At 41.0% G+C, this 23774-nt stretch overlaps 1 protein-coding gene across 2 annotated transcripts; it reads left to right on the plus strand.

The window, feature by feature from the left end:
* Window positions 1–894: 894 nt before the first annotated feature.
* On the plus strand, window positions 895–20738 carry tlcd3a (TLC domain containing 3A). 2 transcript variants are annotated; one of them, XR_005895005.1, is made up of 6 exons: window positions 895–1204; window positions 6295–6381; window positions 8613–8832; window positions 13172–13267; window positions 15155–18449; window positions 18487–20738. XR_005895005.1 is itself a non-coding variant. In XM_041051479.1 (5 exons), exons 1-5 carry the CDS (start codon window positions 1083–1085, stop codon window positions 15458–15460), a joined length of 831 nt encoding a protein of 276 aa, XP_040907413.1. In that variant the 5' UTR covers window positions 895–1082; the 3' UTR covers window positions 15461–20738. The 2 variants fall into 2 exon arrangements, 1 of the variants encoding a protein (XP_040907413.1); XM_041051479.1 differs by having other exon boundaries at window positions 15155–20738.
* Window positions 20739–23774: the final 3036 nt, after the last annotated feature.

Consider the following 23774-nt stretch of genomic DNA (forward strand, 5'->3'; position numbering starts at 1 on the left):
CTGATGCCTGATAGTCTCAGCTTAGCATGGATGGACTAGAGGTCTGTCAGACCTACTTAGACATATTCACTGTTTTTCAGGGTTTCTGTTGCTACAGTCTAATTTCCAGTCGCAGCAGATTTTAATAAAGAAGCTCTGATAAAAATTCAGAAAATAACTAGAAAATGCCCATCACGATTACCCAGAGCCCAAAATTAAACCTTCACTGTTTGTTTTGTCCAACTAACTGTCCAAACCTCAAAATTATTAATATTATCAAAAGCAAAAGCAGTAAATTGTCACATTCAAAAAGCTGGAACCATGAAATTTTTGGCAATTTCACACAAGAAATTACTTAGGATTATCATAATAGTTCATTTTTTATCAATCAACTAATTGATTCAGTTGTTGGTATATGTGGTTGGGTAGTTTAATCGATTAAAGGCATCATATTTTCAAAAACAGCTATAACTATAGCTGTTAGATAGGAGTAAAAAACATGAAACATCTTGAAATGGGAATATTTGTACTTAATTACAGTTGCCTATTTGTGTAAATGTACTAATGTTACTTTCCTCCACAATTAAAAAAACTATAACAGTTTATTGGTTTATTTATTGACTATTATGCTTATATTCAGAAGTAGGTTCGTCGTAAAATAAAACATTATTTGGAATAAAAACACAAACACTTCGCTTTAAAATTTGTCGATCTTGTTAGCGATTTGAGTAAAGTTTGATCTTCAAAATAAAAGCCACGAATCTGTTTTTAAATTTCCCCGCTTTGCCAGATCTGTTCCGGCGCCGGGTCAAGACTTTTATTGTGATAATCTCCACAGGAAGTTCCGCGTGTTTCCTTGCCTTTAACTCGACAGTGGTGCTGCTGCTGAGCCCCAGCACACTGTGTGTGCGTTTGTGTATTAGCGTGTGTGTCTGTGTCTGTGTGTGTATGTGTACACGCTTGGATGGTGGACTGTTCCCGGTGAAAAGCACCGAACTCCGGCCGCATGAAAATGCCTCAGCGCCGCGTGTAAACGGGCGAAAGTCGCGGAGGGCGGAGAGATACGGATCTCCAGGCGGGTTTAGCAGGAAAATAAAGGCACGATGTTGCAAGTTTTAGCTTGTGGCGCCGTAGTTTTCCCCGGTCTCTTCTTCGCCTTCAGGAGGATCCTGCCGTGTGTGTTCAAACACTGGAGCGATGCCGACGTGGTGCTGGTCAGCGAGAGGTAAACCGGTTCTATTCATCACTTTATATAACGTTAACTGAACAGAATAACACCTAACACTGTGCTTATATATACATATATATTATATATATTATATACATAGATATATAGCATTTCAGCTCGTGCGATGGCCGAAGCTAGTAACATTGCCGCTCATTCAGTTAGCTTAATGTGTTTTGTTTGTTTTAAATATACTACAATGACTATTATTCATATTGAACCACTGAATTTTTATTTTCTCTGTTTGATATTTTATTACTTCTTTATTTTAAAAAAAAAAAGGTTGTGTTTTTGAGGTATTATTTTCACTTGTGCAAAATAGGCACCGTTATCTCCAAAGAATCCTTACATGATGATGATTTTGCAAATACCACAGCAAAACTATGGGTCCCTCTAAGAAAATAGGAATAGTGCAATAGTGATACCGTTAAAAATTACATTTTAAACATCCTGAATGCACTCGGAATCCCGATAAACATACGACAAGAAGTGCAGTTTAGCTTGTGCCTCTGTGTGTGTGAAATTGATTTGGTCTTTGAAGGATATAATGTGACTATGAGCACTCAAAAGTTCATGCATGTCTTCATGGTTCACATCCTGTAAGTGGTCTGAGACTCAGTCTGACATCATTATAACCCTGCATCCACCAGGGGACTCTTTGCTGCTCCACATAGGAAGTGACATTTTTTTGCTAGAGGTGAACAAACTTGGGCTTGAGCCATGTCTTGTTATAAATCGGCAAACAGCACACACACACACACAGTAAATGTGTGTAAATTAAAAACTAACCAAAACTAAATTCATACACAGCTTTTGCGGTAACTTCATAGCTCAAGGGTATTGAGCTGCAAAGTAGTAATAATTAATATAGTGTGTGTGTGGGTCAGTGTGACTTGCTCACATGTGCACAGCTCAGTTCAATGCTCATTTGTAGGCTGTCACTCTTGCTAATCCTCCCCTGAGCTCCGGTCAGAGCCGACTGCTGAGTTAGCTATGCACTGGAAAATACTGAACCCTGCTCCCGAATTGCGCTTTCTACTAATTTACTAATGCTCATCTAATGGAAAATGTTGTTCTTACAAGCGTCTGTGCCTCAGGGGATGTCACGCTGCTTGTTCTCCACCACTAAACCAGCCTCTGATATCAGCTGCATCTACACTGACACACAGATCCCATGCATGGATCAGGCTAGTGTCTTTGATTTTGGTGGAACAGTTTCAGCAGGTTCCTAACTTTTAGTTCCCGGGATGGGTCATGCTCCTAAAGCAGTTGGTCCTACGATTGCCACAATGCAATGTAATAACATCCTGTATTAAACCCTCTCTGCCCTTGTTTTTCTAACTCCATATCTCTGGTTTGTTTATTTGCAGAAAATGTTGACGTCCCAAGGCCAGATCATTTGCACACATTTGATAGCTGTTTGTGGTTATTTAGTGCACAACAATTTACTAACTTGTCTTACTAGCAACGTCTGTTGCTAGTAAGACAACTAGCAACAGACGTACTGAGCTCGCCTGCAAAATTGTTAGCTAAATTTGTTTTCTGTACGAAGACACAGTTCCACCTTGGAAAGCTCTTGTCAGAACCACTGTGTTTTCTCTGGCTTAGTAGTATAATGAGTAAACTGTTCCAGAATTGTTAAATTGGGGGAATACCGCTTTTAATTTAAGGCCGCATTTGCTTATCACGGGATGTTAAGTTAAAGATACATGGGTATATGATGCGAGGTCTGCCACACGTCGAGAACTTCCCTATATGTGTCCATTTTTCTTTGGAAAAGAGAGAAGTGGGTACTCAGCATCAGCAGCGGGAATCGTTACGACTGAACTAACAAAATCACACGTCGATTGGCATGTGATGTTTAGGAAGTGCTGAAACATCCGCGCCTATCTGCAGTGATAAATGGTTAACACCAATATAACATCAGCTAAGAGGATCTCATATAGTACCAGGTGCAACCTTAGCCTGCTTTAACGAACAACGCTTGACTTCAGAAAGGATTATAATGCTCAACATCACCGGCACACTCTTAGCTTAAGAGGCTCATGGCCACAGTAGCTGCATGCCTTTTAAGTTTCTTACAGCAGTAGTGCTCTTAATGCCTTTCTAAAAGCCCACAGTACACAGTTTACTCACACAATGAGGCTTAAATTCTTTGATAATTGAATAATCACTGGACAGTGGACTGTTGGTCAGACAGAGCACGAAATTTGAAGACGATGAAGAAAATAATCTGCACATTAGCTGATAATGAAAATAATAGTTCTAGATTTGACAGAACTGATCATTTTCTCCTGCAGAATGTTGATTTGTCCCCCCGTATGGTTGGTTGTTTGCTTTATGATGACCATTTACTACAGGCAATAGTTTACCCACCTTTAGGGCTTCGACTAGTGCTTGGTTAATCTATCAATTACCAAACTGGCAAGGAACAGTTCATCCATTTGTAGGGTTCTAACAGGGAGAGAGAGGTCTTTCTTGCCGTGAAATGCACTTTACCCTGTTTGCCTTTTTTTTGCCTCTGCTGTCACTTTTTCTTTTGCTCCGCTGCACCACCAGTGGAACTACAGATTACGTAGTCCATTTACTGGAGGAGCCAAAAAAAAAAAAAAAAAAAACACCCCTCCTGACTGTCAGACACTGTGTGTGACAGAACATGAAAGAGCAAGTGGTCTGTGTTTAACGAAACAGTCAGTAGGAAGACTTGGTTGTAGTGAAAGGGAAGCTGAGGTTGTTCTCCAGCCTGACACAGCAGGAAAGAAAAGACAACATTGCCGAACAAGGCAGCAAGGCATTCTTCCCTTTTTCCCCTCCGCACGCTCCTCACCCCATCAACCTCAACCTTTCATCAGCAGAGAGAGAGAGAGGGGGTTACTGGCGTACACACAATGAATGGGCTGTGTAAAATCTGGGTCTTGTGACAGAGTATGCGACCATACGGCCCTTGCAGGCAGGGAGGCGTGGGGGTAAAATGTGTGTATGTGTGTTTGGGGCAAGGGTAGCGTTTGTAGGGGAAGTAGAGAGAGAGGGAGAGAGAGGCCAGTTAGCATTTTCCAGTTCAGGCCTGTGGTTTTCTAGTTGCTGGTCACATGGCCCCCCGTTGCCTTGCCGATGCCGGTGTCATGGCCGCATTCCCATGGATATTGGTGTGAGGGGACAGCAGGTTCAAGCAGGAAACCACACAAATCCACTCTTTGTTTCGCAAGCTTACCGTTTGCGACATAGTATAACAAGTTAAAAAGAGAAAGAAAGCCGTCTTTATTGGTCTCGTAAAACTAGTCATTATTTAAGACAGGACTTAAAGTCTTAAGCTTTGCTTGCGCTAGAGGGACACACTGGTCCACTCGGTTTGTCGTAATCGAGACTTGAGCCAGGGCCTGAGTCAGGCTGGGTCCGAATGATAGTGTTGGTCAAAGTCATATCCTGACCTAAAGAGGATCATGAATGTCTGACCCAAATTTCGTGGCTGTCCAACCCATAGCTTTGGACATATTAAGAAGCTGGATGAACAGACCAGCTGACTAACAGTAAACAGATACTTTACATGATTGTATTTCTGACTTTTGACCTTTTGACTCAATCTAAACCTTCCAGAGCCATGATTCCTTCCATAATCCCTGTTTGATTTGGAAGAGTGTAGTTTCAAGAGTACAGCACTAAAGAATAAAACATGGGCTATTTATACCGACATGATTCATTTCAGGTGGTAAAATGAATTAGTAGTCCTCGGCCCAAATGTGTACAGTGCTTTCCTTGTACAGTATTAATTATATACCGATACATTTGAAATTAGTTTTCTTTCCAGCCCACACAATCCTCTCATCCGCAATGAGCAAGGGCTGGGTAATTGTCCCACCAGATGCAATTTCACAAGGTAACCTGTGTTTGTCTTCATTCATTGCTGTAAGTGGAGATGAGTAGGGGACGATTTAAATCAGAAAAGTTGAAACATTTAGTTTTACATCACGCTGAAACACAGTGCTGCGTTTAAGGGTCGACTGTGTATTATGGCTGCAGCGAGTGCCGGGGGAATAACTTAACATGTTTTTTGATTTCAAAGCAGCTTACTGTCAGTGCTGCCAAGTTGGAGAACAGCCAGGGAGAGAGCTCGTCTGAGCATAAACAGCCATTCATAGTTTGAACAAATCGGTGACATAATCCGGCATCCCGTTTTATAATAGACAAACAAAAAAATACCTCTGTTAAACCATAAATAAAAAAAAATCAGCGTCTCTCTGACTGTAGAGTGAACAGTCATCAAGTTTTAATGCAGCCACTGTATCATCGATAAAGTTTTTTTTTTTCAACATTCAAATTGTAGCCCTTGATGTAAAGTTACTGATCCCAAAAGTTCATAACCTGGGAGTATACTCTTAAGATAGATACGAGGCCTGTGAATGCTATGGGTGCCTTACGACACCTCACATAGTGACACTTCAAATAGAGATGTACCAAGTTCTCCTATGTCACAGGTCTGTTTATAGACGAGGAAAGTCGAGGCCGAGCACTGCTAATCCCATGATGGTGCACTGAGCTTGTAGATCTGACTGCTCCAGTGGCTCACCTGAAGAGACGCTCTTAAAACTTGACCTAGATTCATCATGCTGCGCCCTGTTCGTGGAGCTGTCAATCAGGAGGCCTGAAAATCAAATATAATTACTTGGGTTAGACCAGTGTGGTAGTTTTACCAACTAGTCTGCCTTTCATTTAATATCAGATATCAGTTGGTTATTTCCCCACCACCAAATGTCACCCTGTTTTAAATGTTGATAACCTCGAGAAAAAAAAAAGTTTGATCAGTCTGGGTTTAACTGGCACATAAATAAACAAGTGGAGTTTTGTTTAAAAGCGGTGTTAAACATGGAGTTTACATAAAAATATACTCTACAAGCAAGATATTTCAGTCAGGGCAAAAGTGGTGCACTGACACACTGACATGGTTAAAAACATCCAACAGAAATATTCTGATTTTGTGTTGTACTGTATCTGTGCACAGTGTGATTAACTAACGTTCATGAATGTCTCAGGCTCAGTCATTTTACACCACCTTTCTGTCTCTCAGTCTTTTTATTTGTCTGTCTTTTTCTCAGACTGGTGTCCTCCATCCATGCCGCCATGGCAACCACAGCAGGAGTCATCATTGTGTCGTCATGCCGGGGCAACGTCATTAATGACAGGTTAGACTCCATGTCAACAATCCCCGTCATCAAACTGTGGCTACTTGTTGTTACCTGTGCACCTCTGAATCACCTGATTTTCCCACTCAGTCATTACACTCTGTTAGCTTCACTCTCTTAGCTCTTAGCTTCTCTTAGCTTCACCAGTACCTGCAGGGTCATGATAAAAATGCGACAGGTTTATGTTGGGATCCAAGATCAAAGATTTGCACCCTATTTTAACACGTGATTCAAACGCTGGAAACATGACAGGATGTTATTCAATATCATGGTGAGGTTCAGAAAGTTTCAGAAACTAGCTGCCTTCATCCAAGCCACCTGGCAGCGAGTTTGTGCTAGCATAGCATTAGCCTCCCCATGCAGAAAGTGTGACGCTAAGCTAATGCTAGCTTATTAATCCTACTGAGTCAGCAGCCAGGCCCCGGGCAGGCCGAGTTTCAGGCTGCTAATCTCCACCGCCGCTCCCCTTCACCCACAAGGGCTTAAGTCCTCCACGGTGCTGCTCAGTTCTGCTGTCCTGTGACGTGCACACGGCCTGGAGCTTATCAGACACATGGTCCAGAGCCAGACCATGAATACTCTAATGCTCCATCACAATCTGTCTCTTCATTTAGCTTTCGTTGCCTCAGTTGCAGTAACCTGCAAAATATAACTTCTGTACACACAAACACTGATGTTCTACAGTACTGCTCAACAGCATAAAACAGACAAACTAAGCTACACATACTGTACCCCGTACAATGAAATGGAATATGCTAATGCTAACCTGTTTAGCCAAATGAACAGTTAGTTTTTATATCATTCCTGCCTTGCTCAGTGGTTCCTCTTGATCTAAATGTACCTTGAGCTTATCACAAAACAGTAGTCTGAGCAGCTGGAAGGTGCAGCACAGAGCATAGAGGAACCATATAGGATGTGTACTGCTAAGTATACAAATTCATACAGAGAGGAGTGTTTCTGTTTGTGTGCTTCCATAAGCCGTCCATCTGTGTTTTCCATTGCCCTCAACACAGCGAGTATATCCACCACAGAATGGAGTCGAGCAGCCGTCACTCCTCCCTGAGCTGTTTGTTTTGCCTTACTGATCTTAATCTCCATCCACTGACCTTAAGAACCCAGGGAGAGGTCAGAGGTCAGTAGCTCAGCTCTGGCCTGCAGCTTTACTCCATTCTGTCCACATAATTAACCATCACGGTAATCGGTGCTCATTAGCGTGCTACAGCCATCCAGGCTGTGTATTATACTGTACTTACATAAGCCTGCCTTATGGCCTTGCATGTTTCAGGGAAGACATATAGGTTAAGCAAGCGTCTGTGTGTTAACTTCTGCTGAAACTAAAGGTCATTCTGTTTACCATATGCCCGATAGCCTACTGGCACAAAGTACATGTAAATGTAACGGTAATATTTAAACCTTAGCCTTAACTCATCATTGGCTGTGAGATGGTAGATTTGGTCTGCTTCGGAAAATCATAATTATGCACAAATGACATGTAAGTCCAAGGACATTAGCAAACAGCACTGATGAAAAGAGTAATGCCTGCGAAAGGACTCCAAAGCAGAGATGTATTTAGATGGACGGTGTTTCTTTTACAGTCTGTAGTCAGGTTAAAATGTTAAAAAATGGTTCAAAATAGACAAAGACAAAAAAAAGTTGTAATGACATGAAAGGAAGCATAAAAATATCCACCGTGACAAAACACATTTTCTTTGGCTTTGACATATGCTTGATGCATGAGGGAGGGCTCTGCACGTACTGACCTCGGCCTGTACTACACCAGGAGTGAATACAGGTTATGTATTCATGAAATTCACCACTTGTTTGGGTACTTTTGATATATTTGAGATACTGACTCAGATGTTCTCTGTGAACTCCCACTTTGGGATTGATGTACTTTTGCTTGAGTTTTCATTGTACATTTTTTTTTGTTTTGCCAGCCTGGATGTCTTAGCAGTTGTTGGACAGATTGAATGAAATTTTGTACAGACGGATTCATGTTCCCTTCAGATGGATTTGTAATCATTTTGGCTTATGACCAAATACCTTCAAAACTAATATTATCCCCAACATTCACTGCTGTGCCCTGTTTTTAGTGGTAATTTACAAACGTTAGCATGATAACATGCTAAACTGAGATGGCTCACATACTAAATATTTTACCGACATTTCACATAGAGTCACTGTGCACAGAGGCAGAGCGTTTAAATGTGTTTTGTTTTTTTCCTCTTCAGGCACTGGCTGGCCACCTACTTTGTCATATGGTACGGCGTGCCCTACATGACATATGACATCTTCGCCATGTACCTCAGTCACTACTACCGCTTCCGCGTCAAGGGGCACGAGGACTACAAGCAGCACTCACTGAGGACCGTGAACTCCTTCGTCCGTAAAGAGTTCCTGCTGGTGCTGCATCACATCGCCCTGCTCACCATCCTGCTGCCTGTTACGCTGGTGAGTGACAGTTAAGATGAAAGCTGAATGAACGCAGGTGATACTGGTGACGATGGTGAGGGATTGCTGAATCAGCTGCTGGCCCGACTCGCTCTCATGCAGTGCACAAGCTAAAACGATTAGCATCACTCATTACAATCGTCATCGACGCTGTGGGATTACTGGCTGTTTACTACAACTGTCATGGATCTCATGGGGTTGTTCAGTGTGTGACAGTGACGCCAGTTCCCTATTTGTGTGCAGTTATTCTCAAAAATAGGGTAAAAAAAAAATCAGCCTGAAGCGAGGTGAAACTCACTCTTCATAAAAAATACATCATGTGTTCTTTTGATACTGTTTGCTGCCAGTAAAGCGGTTATTTCTCTGATCTATAATGTAGTCCATTGTTTTTAAATCAATCCTTGCTTTAAACTGCATTATCTCTTAATGATTACTTAAGTGCCAACAAAAAAAAGTATATATGGTGCTTGCTGTCATGGATTATCTATCAAGTAATTTTCAACCTGTATTGACAGAAGTTCAGATTTAGAGACGGCCTGGAATTTTGGGAAATCCAATACATCTGAATTAAACGAGTGTTATGCTTTGGAGAGTGGTTTGCACTGATGTCAGATATACATAACATGAAGTGCATTAGCGCGTTAATCCACCTGCTCCTCAAAACATATATCATCTCTCTGCGGTGTTATGTGTACAGTACCTCAGGATTGCTTTACACAACCAGATCATCTCGACTCAACAGCACTGAGTACACATGGTTTACAGCTACTGATTAGCCATAATCCTAGTACTTTAAAACTGATCTCTTGGTCAAACTCTAACCATAAAGGGATCCGTTTTAAATGGATGTAATTCACTTATTTACTGTGTGGTGCATGGGAGGAAATGATACAGCCCAACTCCATCAGCTCAACGGGATAACAAGTGTTCAGGCCTCAAAGGAATAAATAGCAGGAAAGTGAAGAGAACAGCAAGCTAGCTATTAATGATTCATGTCTTTGAACAAATAGCAACAAATTATTCCTCATTGTTTTCTTTTACGTCCTTGTATTGTAAGTATTTTGTAAAGGGTCTTGCGCGTTAAGACTGGACAGGAAGAGAGAACGAAAGCAGCAGGTTGTTTTCTGCTGAGATAGAAGCGTTGGTGGAATGTCAAGAAGCTCTCAGTGCACATAAACATCAAAGCTCGGAAAAAAATGATTTGAATGGACGAATATATGCAGTTAGCAGTTACGTGAGGGCGACGGAGGAAGCAGGCAGTGAGTCCACTGTCTCACATTTTGAGCAGCAAAGTGAATTCCTGTAAAAGCAGGTGAGAAAGTTTGTAGAAGCGCTCCATGTTCTGATTAATGACCTACTTTTATGTCCTATACAGAAATTTACCTGGAACCTTAGATTTTCTTTAGAAAACATATATTTTATTATGAACTGGAGTCACTCGCTTCAGGAGCCTTCAACCTGGTAATTATAGTATTTATATCCTGTGGAGTTTACAGAGTATGTAACACGGCCACCCTCCTTTCCAAGTAGTATCCCAGGTTAGCAGGCCAGGTGCAGTGGAAACCCGGCCCTTTGTTTGCAGTCAGAGGCAATATGAGATCACATTACCTTACATTATTCAGCTCCAGCTGCTGTCATCCTCTCTTTTCTCTAAACTCACCACCCCTCCCTCTGTTTCTCCTCTTGTTCCCTCACTCATCAGCTTTATGCCACTCTGGGCTTGCCTGGGTAACACAAGAGCGGGTAGACTTATCCAGCACGCTGTTAAAGGCCGGTGACACGCAGGAGGAAGAACACACCGAACCCTTTGGCTTAGATGATGTCGATTAGTTGATTAGTGTTATCCACTAATAGATATTTGGCCATGTCATCGTAGGAAAAGCACCCCTGTAATCCATAACATTGATAGATATTAAAATTCCATGATCAACATTGTACTTGATCAAACAGATGATATTTTTAGATATAAGATGAGGAGGTCAGAGTGGGTCCGTACAGCCAAGAGGACAACTCAAGGCAGACCTAGAACACCTGAGGGAATACATGTCACATGTGAACTGGGAATACTTCAGGACACCCCAGAGGGAGCTGGGGGAGATCTGGGACGTGGCTGGGAAGAAGCACGTCTGGACTGTTGTAATTAGTTTGCTGTCACCACCTGCTCATTATGTTGTAGCTCTATACTCAGCTTTTTAATGATGGTTCCAGGTTTAGCATCAACAACTGGTCAAGATTGCTGGGTTTTCACAGGTTGACAGCATGTAGTGGTACGTGAGATTGAGTTTATGCTCATGTCAACCTTTTAGCCAGCGGCTAACCATGACTCTCCTGTTGTAAACTCATCTAATTTGCATATGTGCTACTGTAGAAAATTCAAATTAACCCCTGGGCAGATGCACAAGCAATTACAGATACTCTTGTTGTTTTTGGTGGCTGCAGGAAAATTTGGGGTTTGCATGGGAATATTGTGTTGCAGATCACAACTCAGGTCACTTTTTAGACTCATATGAGATTATATCAGACTGTATCAGACATTTCTCACCTCACAGTTATAGGATTTAGGTTGAAAACTGCAGAGGCAGAGTTTTTCAGCATAGCTTGTTGATTAATATCTGCTTGAGAGGAAAATTTGAGCAGGGTAAGGTTCAAATTATGTCTCGTGCAGCATTTCAGGCACATATAAACATACAGTAGTACAAAGATAACACACACACGCCCCTGGCAGGTGGGGGTGGGTACCATAGCCAGGTAGTTTGTTAGGCGTGGTGTAATGTTCCCCTCTGTGGACACCGTCATTCTTTCATGGGCAGATGGCAAGGCCACGTCTGGAGCCGCTCATGCTTTATTCATCACTAGCACACAGCAAGCTAGGCTACCAGACAGTACTGGTCTTTTGTCTGGAGTCTCTTTATCCATCTAGACTGACTCACCTATTCTAGGATGGCCTCTCTAACCACACAGCACTGTGCCACTGGTCAATATTTGAAAGCTTCATTCATTACTTATGTACAGGACATCACTTCCTCCTCTGCCCCAGCCCACCTCGTCCCTGCCATCTTGAAGCTGCGGTAGAGTAAGACATGTGCCTTTGTGGTTGTGGCACTGTACAGATGACACCGAGATTATCTTACAAGCATCAGCTAAAGGAGTTTACCCAACAGCATCGGATAGTGAGCCTTAAATTTAGTCCATCCAAATCTAATTTACATGCACTACAATACGTCAGTGCATGCGAACATGTGGTCGCTGTCCACATGCACGCATTTGTCGTTTCATCATTGCCAAAGAGATTATCAGACCTCAGCTGACTGTTGAGAGTGTTTACTTAAAAATACATACTTACAGAGTCTTTAGCATGTAGCTCTGTTTTAATGTTACACAGGGATGTTTTTAGCCGACTTGCCAGGACTGGTGTCGATCAAGAAAGACTCCTTTCATGGATCTCAGTTCTCCAAAGTCTGCGTTTCTGGACCACATAATCATAACAGACCCTAACAAAGGCTTTCCTGAAAGCAGCACTTTATTTGCCCCAGTTTTGAGGACAAAACTGAGGTGTTCTTTGTAGCCTTCAGTATCCCAGGTTCAGCCTGGCTTTCAGGTCCTCCAAAGCCACAACCTTCATGGGGCTGTCTAGGAGCATTCATCCCCTGAAATGGGACACAGTCGTAACCTGCTGGTATCAGGCTTCTACCTGCTTTTGCACCAAACCTGTACATAAATCAGATGTTGTTCATGCAGTTTTGATTTAAGGTACTCAGACTTACAGTAACACGCAACAGCAGGTGAGGCAAGTGAAGCCATCCTCGGCTTAAAAAAAAAAAAAAGTTGGCTTTAGCTTTGTTTCAGTCCTGCTGTTGATTGATAACCGAAGAGAGGCTGTCCAGATCCTGTCCAATTCTTCCTACCACAACAGATCCACACTGACATCCTCTTTCAACGCACAACACGGAGCTATTGAAGCGAAGCTTTGTTTCAGGTTATGTTTTGTTTACTGTCTCAAATTGGCTTCACAAAGGACCAACAGCCATGAGAAGCACCCTTAAGCACTGAATGTATAGAATAAAATATTGAGGAGACACTATGAGTACTTTTTATTAAATATTTTTATTTTTTGCTCACATTTAAAGGCAAACATTTATATAATAGGTTGGCTTAATCCGAATCAGCCTTTTGAGCCACGTGTGTTTAAAGGCTGATGTTGTTCCATGTCTTTTGAAGCCTTTTTTACCGTTCCAGGTCCAGAGTGTTCCAGAAGTTGTCCTTGAATGTCAGCTGCGTTTGTTTCCATGCTTATGTTTGTTTGCTCACCCTGTGTGTGCTCTGTTTGTCTGTTCCTCAGTTCTTCAGAAAGGACCAGGGGGATTTCTTCATTGGCTGCTTGTTTCTAACCGAGCTCAGCACTCCCTTTGTCTCCCTGGGGAAGATACTTATTCAGGTGAGGCAGCAAATACACGTGTGCATCCACCACACTCAAACTGGGAAGTCATAGACCTTTCATGTATTCTACGCCCCTTTATTCAAAATCTTCAAAGCTACAGGTCTTGAGGATATGTAAACATTATAAGACTGGAATGACATGAGAGATCTTAAACCCATCGTTACTTTGCCAGACAGGACAGCTACCCCACAGACAAGTTGGGCAATCATTTACTAAATGAACAGTGATTTTCCAGTCTTAGCTTAGCAACCATAACCAGGCGCTTTAGGCCTGTTGAGCTGTGAATGTGTCCATAGGCCGACACTGTGTGCATTGGGGCTCTAATAAGAGTGGCACATAAAGAGTTTAGAGGAGAGTGTCTTTTTCTAGCTTCTCCAAAATAAGAAAACAAGAGTAAAAGTGTAAAGTATAGATTTTGCCATGTGTTTGTCTGCCCTGACATAAGCTGCAAACTAAAGCACAAAGTCTGGCTTACGAACTATTAATGGCCAGTTACTGCGACAGTTAAAAGTGTGTTGTACTGACTTGCTTTCCGTGCACACTGACAGCTTTGTTATTTAACCAATGCAGAAGACATGTACCACAGTAGGTCTACTGTGTGTGAAAAACCAAACACTACTATGTTCCATAAGTGGAGTAACATGCGCAGAATATACTTTGGTCAAAAACACCTCAAATAGAGGACGCGTGCAGAATGACTCTGTGGTTACAAGCGTGCCAAGCACAGCAAGCGATTCCTTTAATTTATTTATCTACCGCTCTACTACTTCTACTACACATTTCTTAATTAAATGGATTGAACCATATATTCAGATATGTAATCAATACCATTCATGGTATAAAGAAAGGCCTCTTTCTTTCGTAGGTATGTTTTAGAAGTACAAAAAGGCTATCAGAGATACTGTCATATGTCACCTCAAATGTATATAATGTAGAAATGCAGTAGTATGTTTCACATATATACTCTATGTGTATATATATTATATGATGTTGAGCCATCTGACATCAGTGTTATAACACTCAGCCGGGGCACAAAATATTCATTCATCCTTTTAGTTTTACAGTATGTGCTCAGGTGACAAGCAGGGCCTTGCATCATCAAAAACCGGAGCCTCTCCTTCCCTTTCGTTTGGGATGTGGCTTTTCACTGTACCATCAATAATTAAGGTGCATGGCTCACCCCAGAAAAAAAAAAAAAAAAAAAAAAGAAAAACATCAGTCAGTAGCATTCAGCTAAGGAGCACTGTTCACTCTCTCTGGCTCTTAAGCCATCCACTGGAGTTAATGCCTTCATTGGTTCCACCCACACATTGAGCATTACATCTTATACTTAGACAAGCGTATGTGTGTTGTATAGTTGAAGGCAGTGTGTCTTAGAAAAGCAGTAATCTAAGAATAGAAGAGCCTTACTTTGTATCCCGTGAAATCAGTGGACCATGGGCTTTCAGGTCTTTGCTGACATCTGGTGTCAGCAGTGAAAAAGAGCAGAGCAAAGCTCGACTGCTCTTCTCTGTCTTTAAAAAATGCTGCCGTCCTTTGGACTGGATCAGCACTAAGGGAAACTCTGCCAGACATTTTTACTGCTCTCAGAGGCAGTGTTCATTCCCATTGATTTCTGTTGTGTAGACCAGCGTCCTTCACATCAAACATAAGAGGAAGATCTTTGTAATGAGTGGTGAAGAGGAGCCAACAACAGTCGAAGCCCGGAAATTTACTTGTTTTACAGAAAAAAATCATATACAGTATCTGAATTCAGGATGAGACATCAAAATTTTGATGATCAATTAACACCAGGAAACAGGAAAGTTTTAGTGCTACTTTAAAAGTTCTCTTCATCCACATCCTCTCTCCATCCCTCCCTCTTATTTTTTTCTCCTCCACCAGCTCGCCCTCCAGGACTGCTGGCTGCACAAGGTCAATGGCGGTATGGTACTGTTCACCTTCTTTATGTGCCGCATCGCCCTCTTCCCCTACATGTACTGGATGTACGGCAGCCACTACGGCATCCCTCTCTACAGCGTGCCCTTCCACCTGCCGCTGTCCGCCAACCTGGGCAACTCTTGCATCATGGCACCGCAGGTCTACTGGTTTGTCCTGCTCTGCCGAAAGGGCTACCGTCTCTATAAACGGAGCCGTAAGCCTGACTTGTCTCCTGTGGCCAGTGTCACTGACAGTTCTAAGGATGATTGATATCCAGTTCACGATTGCTTGCTCGAGCCGCACACTCAGCTACTAACGCAACTACTTCTGCAAAGGCACTAGTTTGACTTAACACGTTTCAAAAACCCCACCATTGTACTGTAGTACACCAGGACTGCCTGCTCTTGTCCCACAACTCCTGGGCATTTTCCGCACACTTTAATTCCTCTGTTACAAATCCGCTGCCTACGTGGACCTCCTCCCCACTGATTTAATTCTACTACTGAAGTTTGACGATTTGGTTGTTTTTGGATTTGGCTCTAGCCCGGATCTTGTTGAAGTGCTACCCTGCGCCTGTCTACATTTTCAACGCTGAAGAAAGGTCATGTTTGCTTCACTGAGAATAAAACGTGGAGTAAAAGCACCAGAAACTGAGGAGGAGCTTCCGTGGACGGACATTATCTTATCTCTTATCTCCTACCGTGTTTACAGCCTCTGCTGATTTGGAAGGTCTGTTACAGTGCGTGTGTGTGTGTGTGTGTGAGTGAGTGGCTGTTACACCAAGTTGTATTTATTTTTATGGTTTCTCTGTGACATGTCGGATAGTTGTGTTTCCTCTCTCATCCATTCACTAATCAGACTGATAAGAAGGATTAGGAATAGCGTCAGGTGCAAATTCAGGCAGTATTAGCAGGAAAAAAATTTGAGGAATACATTTCACCTCATCCGCATGAGAGCTAAAAACAACTACATTTGTTAATACCTGTTAATGTGATGTAATGTTGAGGTTCTGACTTTTCAGCCCAGTTCATTGTGTTTCTGGTTTCCTAAACAGCATGCCACTGTGGCATCGGTTTGCAAATCAGCAGCTACAATCCCACATTCCTCACTGTAGCATCCAGCACAGATGTATGGTTCAGGTTCTTTTGTTTCCAGTAGCATATCCACTTTAAACAGGGTGCTAGCTCTGTGTTTATAGCCTATCCCCGTGAATTAATGCTGTGCTCATGTTCACTCAAGATTTAGCATTTTAAGAAATTCAGTTTTGGCAATATCCTCCAGTGGCTGAGGGAACCATTATTCATTTTCACAAAATTAAGTCAATTTTCAAGATGTCCTTGGCATAAAACACATGCATGTCAAGACCTCAAAGGAATTACCCTAAGAAAAATACAGACCAGGCACCACAACAGCCCTCTGTTACAAAATATCATGTATTTGGACTAACCTACAAGGATTAAGAGGATCGGTTCAGTGAATTTATTCTGTCTGTATTGTGTGTATATGTGAGGGGTTTTTACCCACTTCTGCAGAGCAGAGGGTTAGTTAGGTTTCTTGCTACTGAGAGATTCATTTTTTTGAATCCTCAGTCATTGTTTAGATGACACTGGAGCGTTGCAGCTGCCATAGAAACGCTGCCATGCTGAGCACCAGAGCTGATGCAGGGCAGCCTGGGAGTCTTTGGCTCGCTTCCGGTTCGCTTCCGGTCAGATGTCACGGCTGTTGAAGATTTGTTTTGTCCAGTGAAAAGTCAGTCAGATCTGCATGTCAGACCACAGAGGGGGTGACGGGCACATGGTAATGCCTCATGTGGGACGAACTCAGGGCCAAGGTCAGAGCAGCATGGTGAGCAGTGGCTCATCAGGGCAAACTAATAGAGAGGATTGAAATTTCTGAGCAATTAGCCACAAAAATCGAGGATATCAGGACTGATTACTCCTGAAACTGATCTATAACGTAGTTAGAAGATGACATCCAGTACCTGTTTAGTTTCCCTGAGGCTCCAGAGATTTATATACACTTGTGTGTCAGGAGTTGCATTGAGCACCTCACACAGGGCTGTATATACTTCATTTTTTTAGACGTTTGTGTTTTTAATATAATCACAAAAAATTGTTTTAAAACTTTAAAACTTATATCTAGATATCATAACTAGACCTGAGAGGATCATTTTTTTCATGCAAACCAATTTTTTTGTTGTATTCACATGAAGACATTTAAATTAAAGGCATTCGCTTTAGATCTTTTGATCTTGAGAATATTATTTCTTCATATCACATAATTAATAGAAGATAATATTTTCAAAATATTACACAGTCTCGATCCTGGGGTTAATTTAACTCCTTGGATAATATTCATGGTCATTCAAGCTTTATACTGAACTTACTGAAGATTTCATTAATGGCCTTTTTTTTTTTTATGTCCAGCCAATTCAATCTATGCAAAACAGACTGCTGTGCATCTATACAACACTAGTGTCAAGCCATATCTAATTGATCCACACCTCAGTATTTTATCCAAACTCCACACGACAAATGTTGCATAGTTTTACTTTGAACATTTTTTTAGCTTATCTCACTTGTGCTTTGACAAATTTAAGTTCAAGTAAAGACAAATCAGAAGGAGTTTTGCTGTTTGCTGCATAATTTTGCTTTTATCCATAGAACAACTGCTGATGAGGTCAAAGTGCAGTTCATTGTAAGAACCCCCTGTTGTTGAAAAAGTCCCAGTTTCAACTATCAAGCATTGAGACTGCTGACAGGACCAGTATCCCTCTGTTGCATTATGGGTTCTGTAGTGTTACTGTGCCCTGTGTGGGGATCTTGTTGTTAGTTCCTGCACTCGTCTATGGCAAACACATTGGCATCCACCTCGTGGGAACAGCATTGGACCAGAAAGGTGATGAGTCTTCTTACTGGTAGACAGACAGTCTGTTTGCTGACGAGCAGCATGAGGATGAGGGAGTAAGAAGAGACGAGCTGCTGAATGATGGGCTTGTTTGTCTGGTTTGGCTGGAGCCCAGGAGAGTGCAGGCCTCTTTTGTCGGTGGTTGACTGGACCACGGTTACTGGAAACATCCCAGGCTCTTTGTTCTGCTTTCAGCCAAACTCTCCCACTCTCTTTTTTTTTTTTTAATGCCCTGTTTTTATTGTCCTCAGCCTCTTACATCTACTTGTCTCCAAATATATATACTGGTATAAATAAAACCATAAGGAAAAACAGCCACAGAGAAAAACTTTTTCTACAGTCAGAAGCAGTGGTTGTCACATTTTTATTTCTTTTATTTAAGATTAAAGCTGCAGCTCATTCCTTTTCATTGAATGTCAGCTGTCGCCTTCTTACCACCTGCTTCCTCCCTTCTGGCCTCCATCCTCTCTCCTTTCATCCATATTGCTCCATTCTCCTCATTTGAACTCGTCCCAGTCTCTTGGCTGATGTGCTCTGCAGTCGTAGAAAGTTGCTGAGAGCATTGGCAGAGCAGAGCAAGCCCTCCCTCCTCTCTGCTGCCATCTGTCGTCAGGATTATCCGCTTGTCCACTCAGCAGTTCATAGGCATGGCCGGTTGGGATTAGTAGGCCTAGGTGGGCATTTCCTATTAATGTGCATATCTGTGCATATCCCTTGTTTAGTCTGCTGCCTTCAGATGCATGTATATCAGTTTTCAGCCACCATTATCTCACTTTCCACTGAATACTCTGTAAAAACCGACATATGGCTTTGTTTGTATGCTTCGGGGGTAGGCTTTGACAGGTGTATTACTGAATCGACTCATGGCTGATATGAAGGATTATTTATATTTTACTACCTAAAACAGTTTGGTACAACAGTGTTTCCGACAGGACTCCATTTTTGTTTTATCTTGGGTGTAAAAGCCTTTGAAACAGTATTTTTATCTTTTTTAATTTAACCATCATCACATAAAATGTTTTGAGGTGTAGTAACCTGTCATGACAGTTTGAGCTTTGCAGAAAAATTCAGTCCCCTTTTGACTCTTCCTAGAATTGCTTTCTGGGCATTCAAAGGGTCAGTTTAAAATTTGCCCAGGACTCTTATTTTGACAGAGTGGAGATGGAACATTAACATTCCACTTTTTTCAGTAACATTTGCCTATATTTATCTTCAAAAGTATTTTATTTTTTTGTTATTTAAAGTTTTTTCTTTATTTACCAACAAACCTTCACCTGACATAAGCCGAAAGTTTGCTCCACATAACATCATGTTGCACATAAACAGCCTCTGATCCTAAACCGGAGAATCCCTCAGATAGAATTAATAAAGCTCCCTGACATTCATGGTACACATATCTTAACAGGTTTTCTTTGTCACTTGGTAGCTTTTTACTATAGAAAGTCTTAAGTGCAACCTCTTTGCTCAGGGTTTGATGAAGTTTGATGAAGTTGTTGACATATGTGTGTATAGAGGTTTATTGTAAGATGATGAACTGTGAGACTGACTCTGAAGATGATCACATCCAGAATGATATGCTGATTCTTTTCTATATGTGTTTTTGAAAGCATTTTTTTTTCTTCTATTTATGCTTTCTGACATGGCTTGTGATACTTCAACTCCCAAGGGTTGGTAAACCAAAGACTGTCAGGCACTTTAGTTAGTAATTGTAGTGACATGAAGAGAGATTCATTTGATTTTCAGTAGTTTAGACATCGCATAGATGATTTGTCTTAATAGCTAAGACCCACTTCTCACTTAAAAACGCACAGCTACCCTCCAGTCTTATCCTCTTTCTTTGGCTCCCAGTGAGTGACCAACATGCTGGCTTTGTGATGGATGTTTCCACTGAGGATGTAGTGGAGCAAATACGGACTAATTAGTTTTTTAGTCGATTCTCCACTAACATGCAACTTACACATGGAGTACTTTGAAGTATACTGGATTGAGCTAGTGGCATTTTACTCCGTCATTTTAGCGCATTGGTTGTGAAACTACATTAATATAAAAAAGGACATGATTCTCATTCCTTGGCTTTTGGATGAAAGGATATAATTTGATATAATGAGAATATGGACACCACAATTAAGCCATGTACATGGCCTGTTTACCATGCTAACTCTATTTAGCACGCGCCTACACTATCTGGAACAATAGCTAACTTCTTGCTACCATTATTTTGAGTGAGTTCACTCCATGCTAACAGTTTAGCGCATAGTACTATTGAGTGTATAGAGACTACATGCTAATACTTTGGGGTTTTTTTATTGAGTTAACACTTAATATATGTTGACTCAAAGCCAGCACCTTAACACACACTCTTGCTAACATTTTAGCATTGGCCCACACTACATTTAGGCCAGTAGTACTACAATTATTGGGGCTAGCTTGCGTGTTCTTTGCTAAGTTTTTAGTTATTAGTATTTTCTAAAGCTGAACAAGTGGTTTTCTGTTCATGTACAAGGCTAAATGGGCAAGTGCTGGTTTAAAAAAAAAAAAAAAAAAAAAAGGTAACACAAGGATTAATTAATCAGCTTTCATTATGTTCAGCTCCCAGTTAGGTTTTGACAGCTCTCCTGTGTGTAAGGCAGATGGGAGATGTTGTCAGATGCTAACACCCCAGCAGGAACAGGGGAAAACTATAAAATTGGGCAATTAATGATTGAAACAGCACAATTATCAATAACCAGGGAAACGGCAGTGGCAAATTTTGGTGTCTATGTTCCCATCATTTGACAAAGGCACAACTTTGTCATTTTACATCCAAAAATAACAAACCAGTATGCTAAACAGTATGGCGCCGATGGCGTATTTCTGTCATGTTTGGAGTTGCTGTGGATTGTTGATAACAGCATGTGGGGTCTCTTCTACCAACATGACCCTTTTAGTGTAATTTTGCTGCTTTGTATTGTCACATATCCGTGCAGGGTTGGTACTTCTTTTCTGGGTTGTGCAGGATTTGGGCTGGAGTGGGCTGGATATGGGTTTTAAACAGAACGCTGAAAGAAGATGTCTAATGCCATGTTCATGTCATGCTAGATGTAAGTAATAACTGCTGGATGGAGAGTCTCTTAATGCTGGGATCAGACTACACAATATTAGCATGATAATAATCGGGAACAACAATAAGACAGTTTTTGCGTTCTGTTGATTTTAAACATGTAGCACACAATATTCTGCTGTGCGGTTTCCTCTGATTTGATGTGAATGCGGCATTAGAACGATGAAATGCGCAAAAATGGCTTGAGCGCTGCAGGATCTGTGTGGCAGGGACTGATTTTGATCTGTGGACAGTGAACCAAATTTGGTCTCCAGTGCCTTGTGAAAAATCTCTTTGTGATACCCACAAATCTCAGTGTGAAAGAGCTAAGCTGGCAGGCAGTGTTTACAGGTTGTGGCTGTATTTATTGTGTTTATTATCATCATCGTGTCCTTGGGGAGAATTGCTCTTTCAGTCATTTTGGTGTTCACAGCAATGAAATTCATATCGTTTATATTTTAACTGTTTTATCTATTTGAAACAGATTGCTATGCATTTACTGCTAGAATGAGAATAAAATCTTTAATTCTGTTGAAATTAAAACCTTTATATTAATATTTTGTAGTATTTCACATTTTGTAGCATTTAATCTATATTTTCAAATTATTGAGCAAATCCCATAGTGTTGTTTTTCTACATGGATGTACATGATTTGAGGATGAAACCCTTTAAAGCGTAGACATGTTATAGTCTTGAATATGTTTGCCGTGTCTGTTGTTTTAGACCTTTCATCTGTTAGTTTGGTGGATGTGTATGTTTTTGGAGAACTGGATTTTAACCTTGACCTGCTGTTCATTCTAGTCACCTGTTTGCTCGGGGTGTGTAACGGACGTAAATGCAGCACCTTCACAACCTTTAACACTTCCTGCCCCACGTTATTTTTGATAGCATTCTAATTTTTCATACATATATATCAGACTTGATGCATCTGTCCTTTTTTTGTAGCGTGACCTTTTTTTGAGGAAATTTCCTATCTGGAAAAGAGACTGGACTGTTTTTTGAAATAACTAAAAACTATTGATGTAAGAGGAGTTATGTACTGTAGCTACAACTTGTGGATTCAGAGCACCCCTTTAAAACTCAATAAATTTGATTTGATAGACTGTTTTGAACAAGTCTCTGCTTTATTTTCCTTCTCTTGTTTTCTCTGCTTGCCGTCAAAATCTACCTGGAAAGACTTTATTTAAGTCTTACCTTTTAATTTAGGCAACAGAAGGTAAAGATGTGTACAGCAGAGCGCAAGGGGACATCATTAGCCTGAAAGACTGAATTGCCATTTCATTTCACTTCATTCATTCAGTCTGACATTGTGTTGATGTAATCCGATTTCTGCTTGGCCTTTCCCTTAATCTAGATTTCAAATCCTGACAGTGTATTTACAGTATATTCACCTTCCCTTCCAGTGTTGTAAACAGTCACATGGACTAGGTGGACCTAGTGAGACACCATGCATTGTATGTGGTGTTATAAAAATGTCTACAATATTTTCAGAAAGACTGAGAAGAGACAGGATCAATTTCCAACATGAAGGAATTTGAGGAGACTTTGTGTTAAGAAACCCTTAGGGAAAGACGCCTGAGACCGCTGTCATCGTTTCTCTCTGCATTAAATAAAAATTATCGACATTTTCTTCTCACATGCTTTTCATTTCCTTTCTTCTTATTTGTTGTGTTCATTTGTTCAGTGCCTGTGTCTGGTTATGGTGCCTTCAGGTCTTCGTTCAGTTGTAATGTGAAGCCATGGCCACTCAGAGGCGCTGCTGGCTCAAACTGAACCGTTTGATATGTTTATCTTCCACTCTTTCCAAAAACACTCAATGGTTGGAAGAGGCAAATGAATTATAAATGAATTTTGCTGAAATATTAACTTAACTTTAACCCACAACACACAATGTAGTTGTAAGCAGGTTTATTATTATTTATGAATTATTTATTAATGTATTTTCAACAGCACTAACTCCTCATGTGGGTGCCCATAATTTACATCTGCTTAAAACTATATTACAGTGTGTTGTAAACTATTTATTAAATGTTTATTTAGTGCTTATGAATGTGAAATGATACATGACTCAGTGTCATAACAGTTACAGAAAAAACTCTGCAAATAAAAATTACTTAAGACGAATAGCACTACAAGTACACAAAATGTAGGACTGGGTTTGGTGAAAATGAGAAAACAATGCTTGTGTTAGATACACTGGTTGTGTGTACATCCTCAAAAAAGTCTTCAAAATCATAAAATCCAAAATTGCAGTGTTTAAAATCACAAATGTTACGATAATCTAGAAAAGCACTGTCTTTTTATGGACAGGGATACATTTAAATATTGCCTTTTCATGGTGCACCTTTGTTTCTTACTTTGTTTTTTGTTGCTTTGTAATTGGTCTGGTCTTATTCAAGTTCCTCTCAGAATCCAATTTACCCCCAGGAAACTACAGTCACCCTCTCTGGGGTGGCAAACTTCATTTATCAGCAACAATGAGACAAAAATATTTGAATAATCCTGGCCCCTCCTCCCCATTTGATCTTTTCACGCCCCTTTTATGTCCCAAAATACAGAGGCGAACCTGTTGCTCCCAAGCATGTGTGACACAGATAG

The sequence above is a fragment of the Toxotes jaculatrix genome, chromosome 12 (genome assembly GCF_017976425.1).
Source record: "Toxotes jaculatrix isolate fToxJac2 chromosome 12, fToxJac2.pri, whole genome shotgun sequence".
NCBI classification, from domain to species: Eukaryota; Metazoa; Chordata; class Actinopteri; family Toxotidae; genus Toxotes; species Toxotes jaculatrix.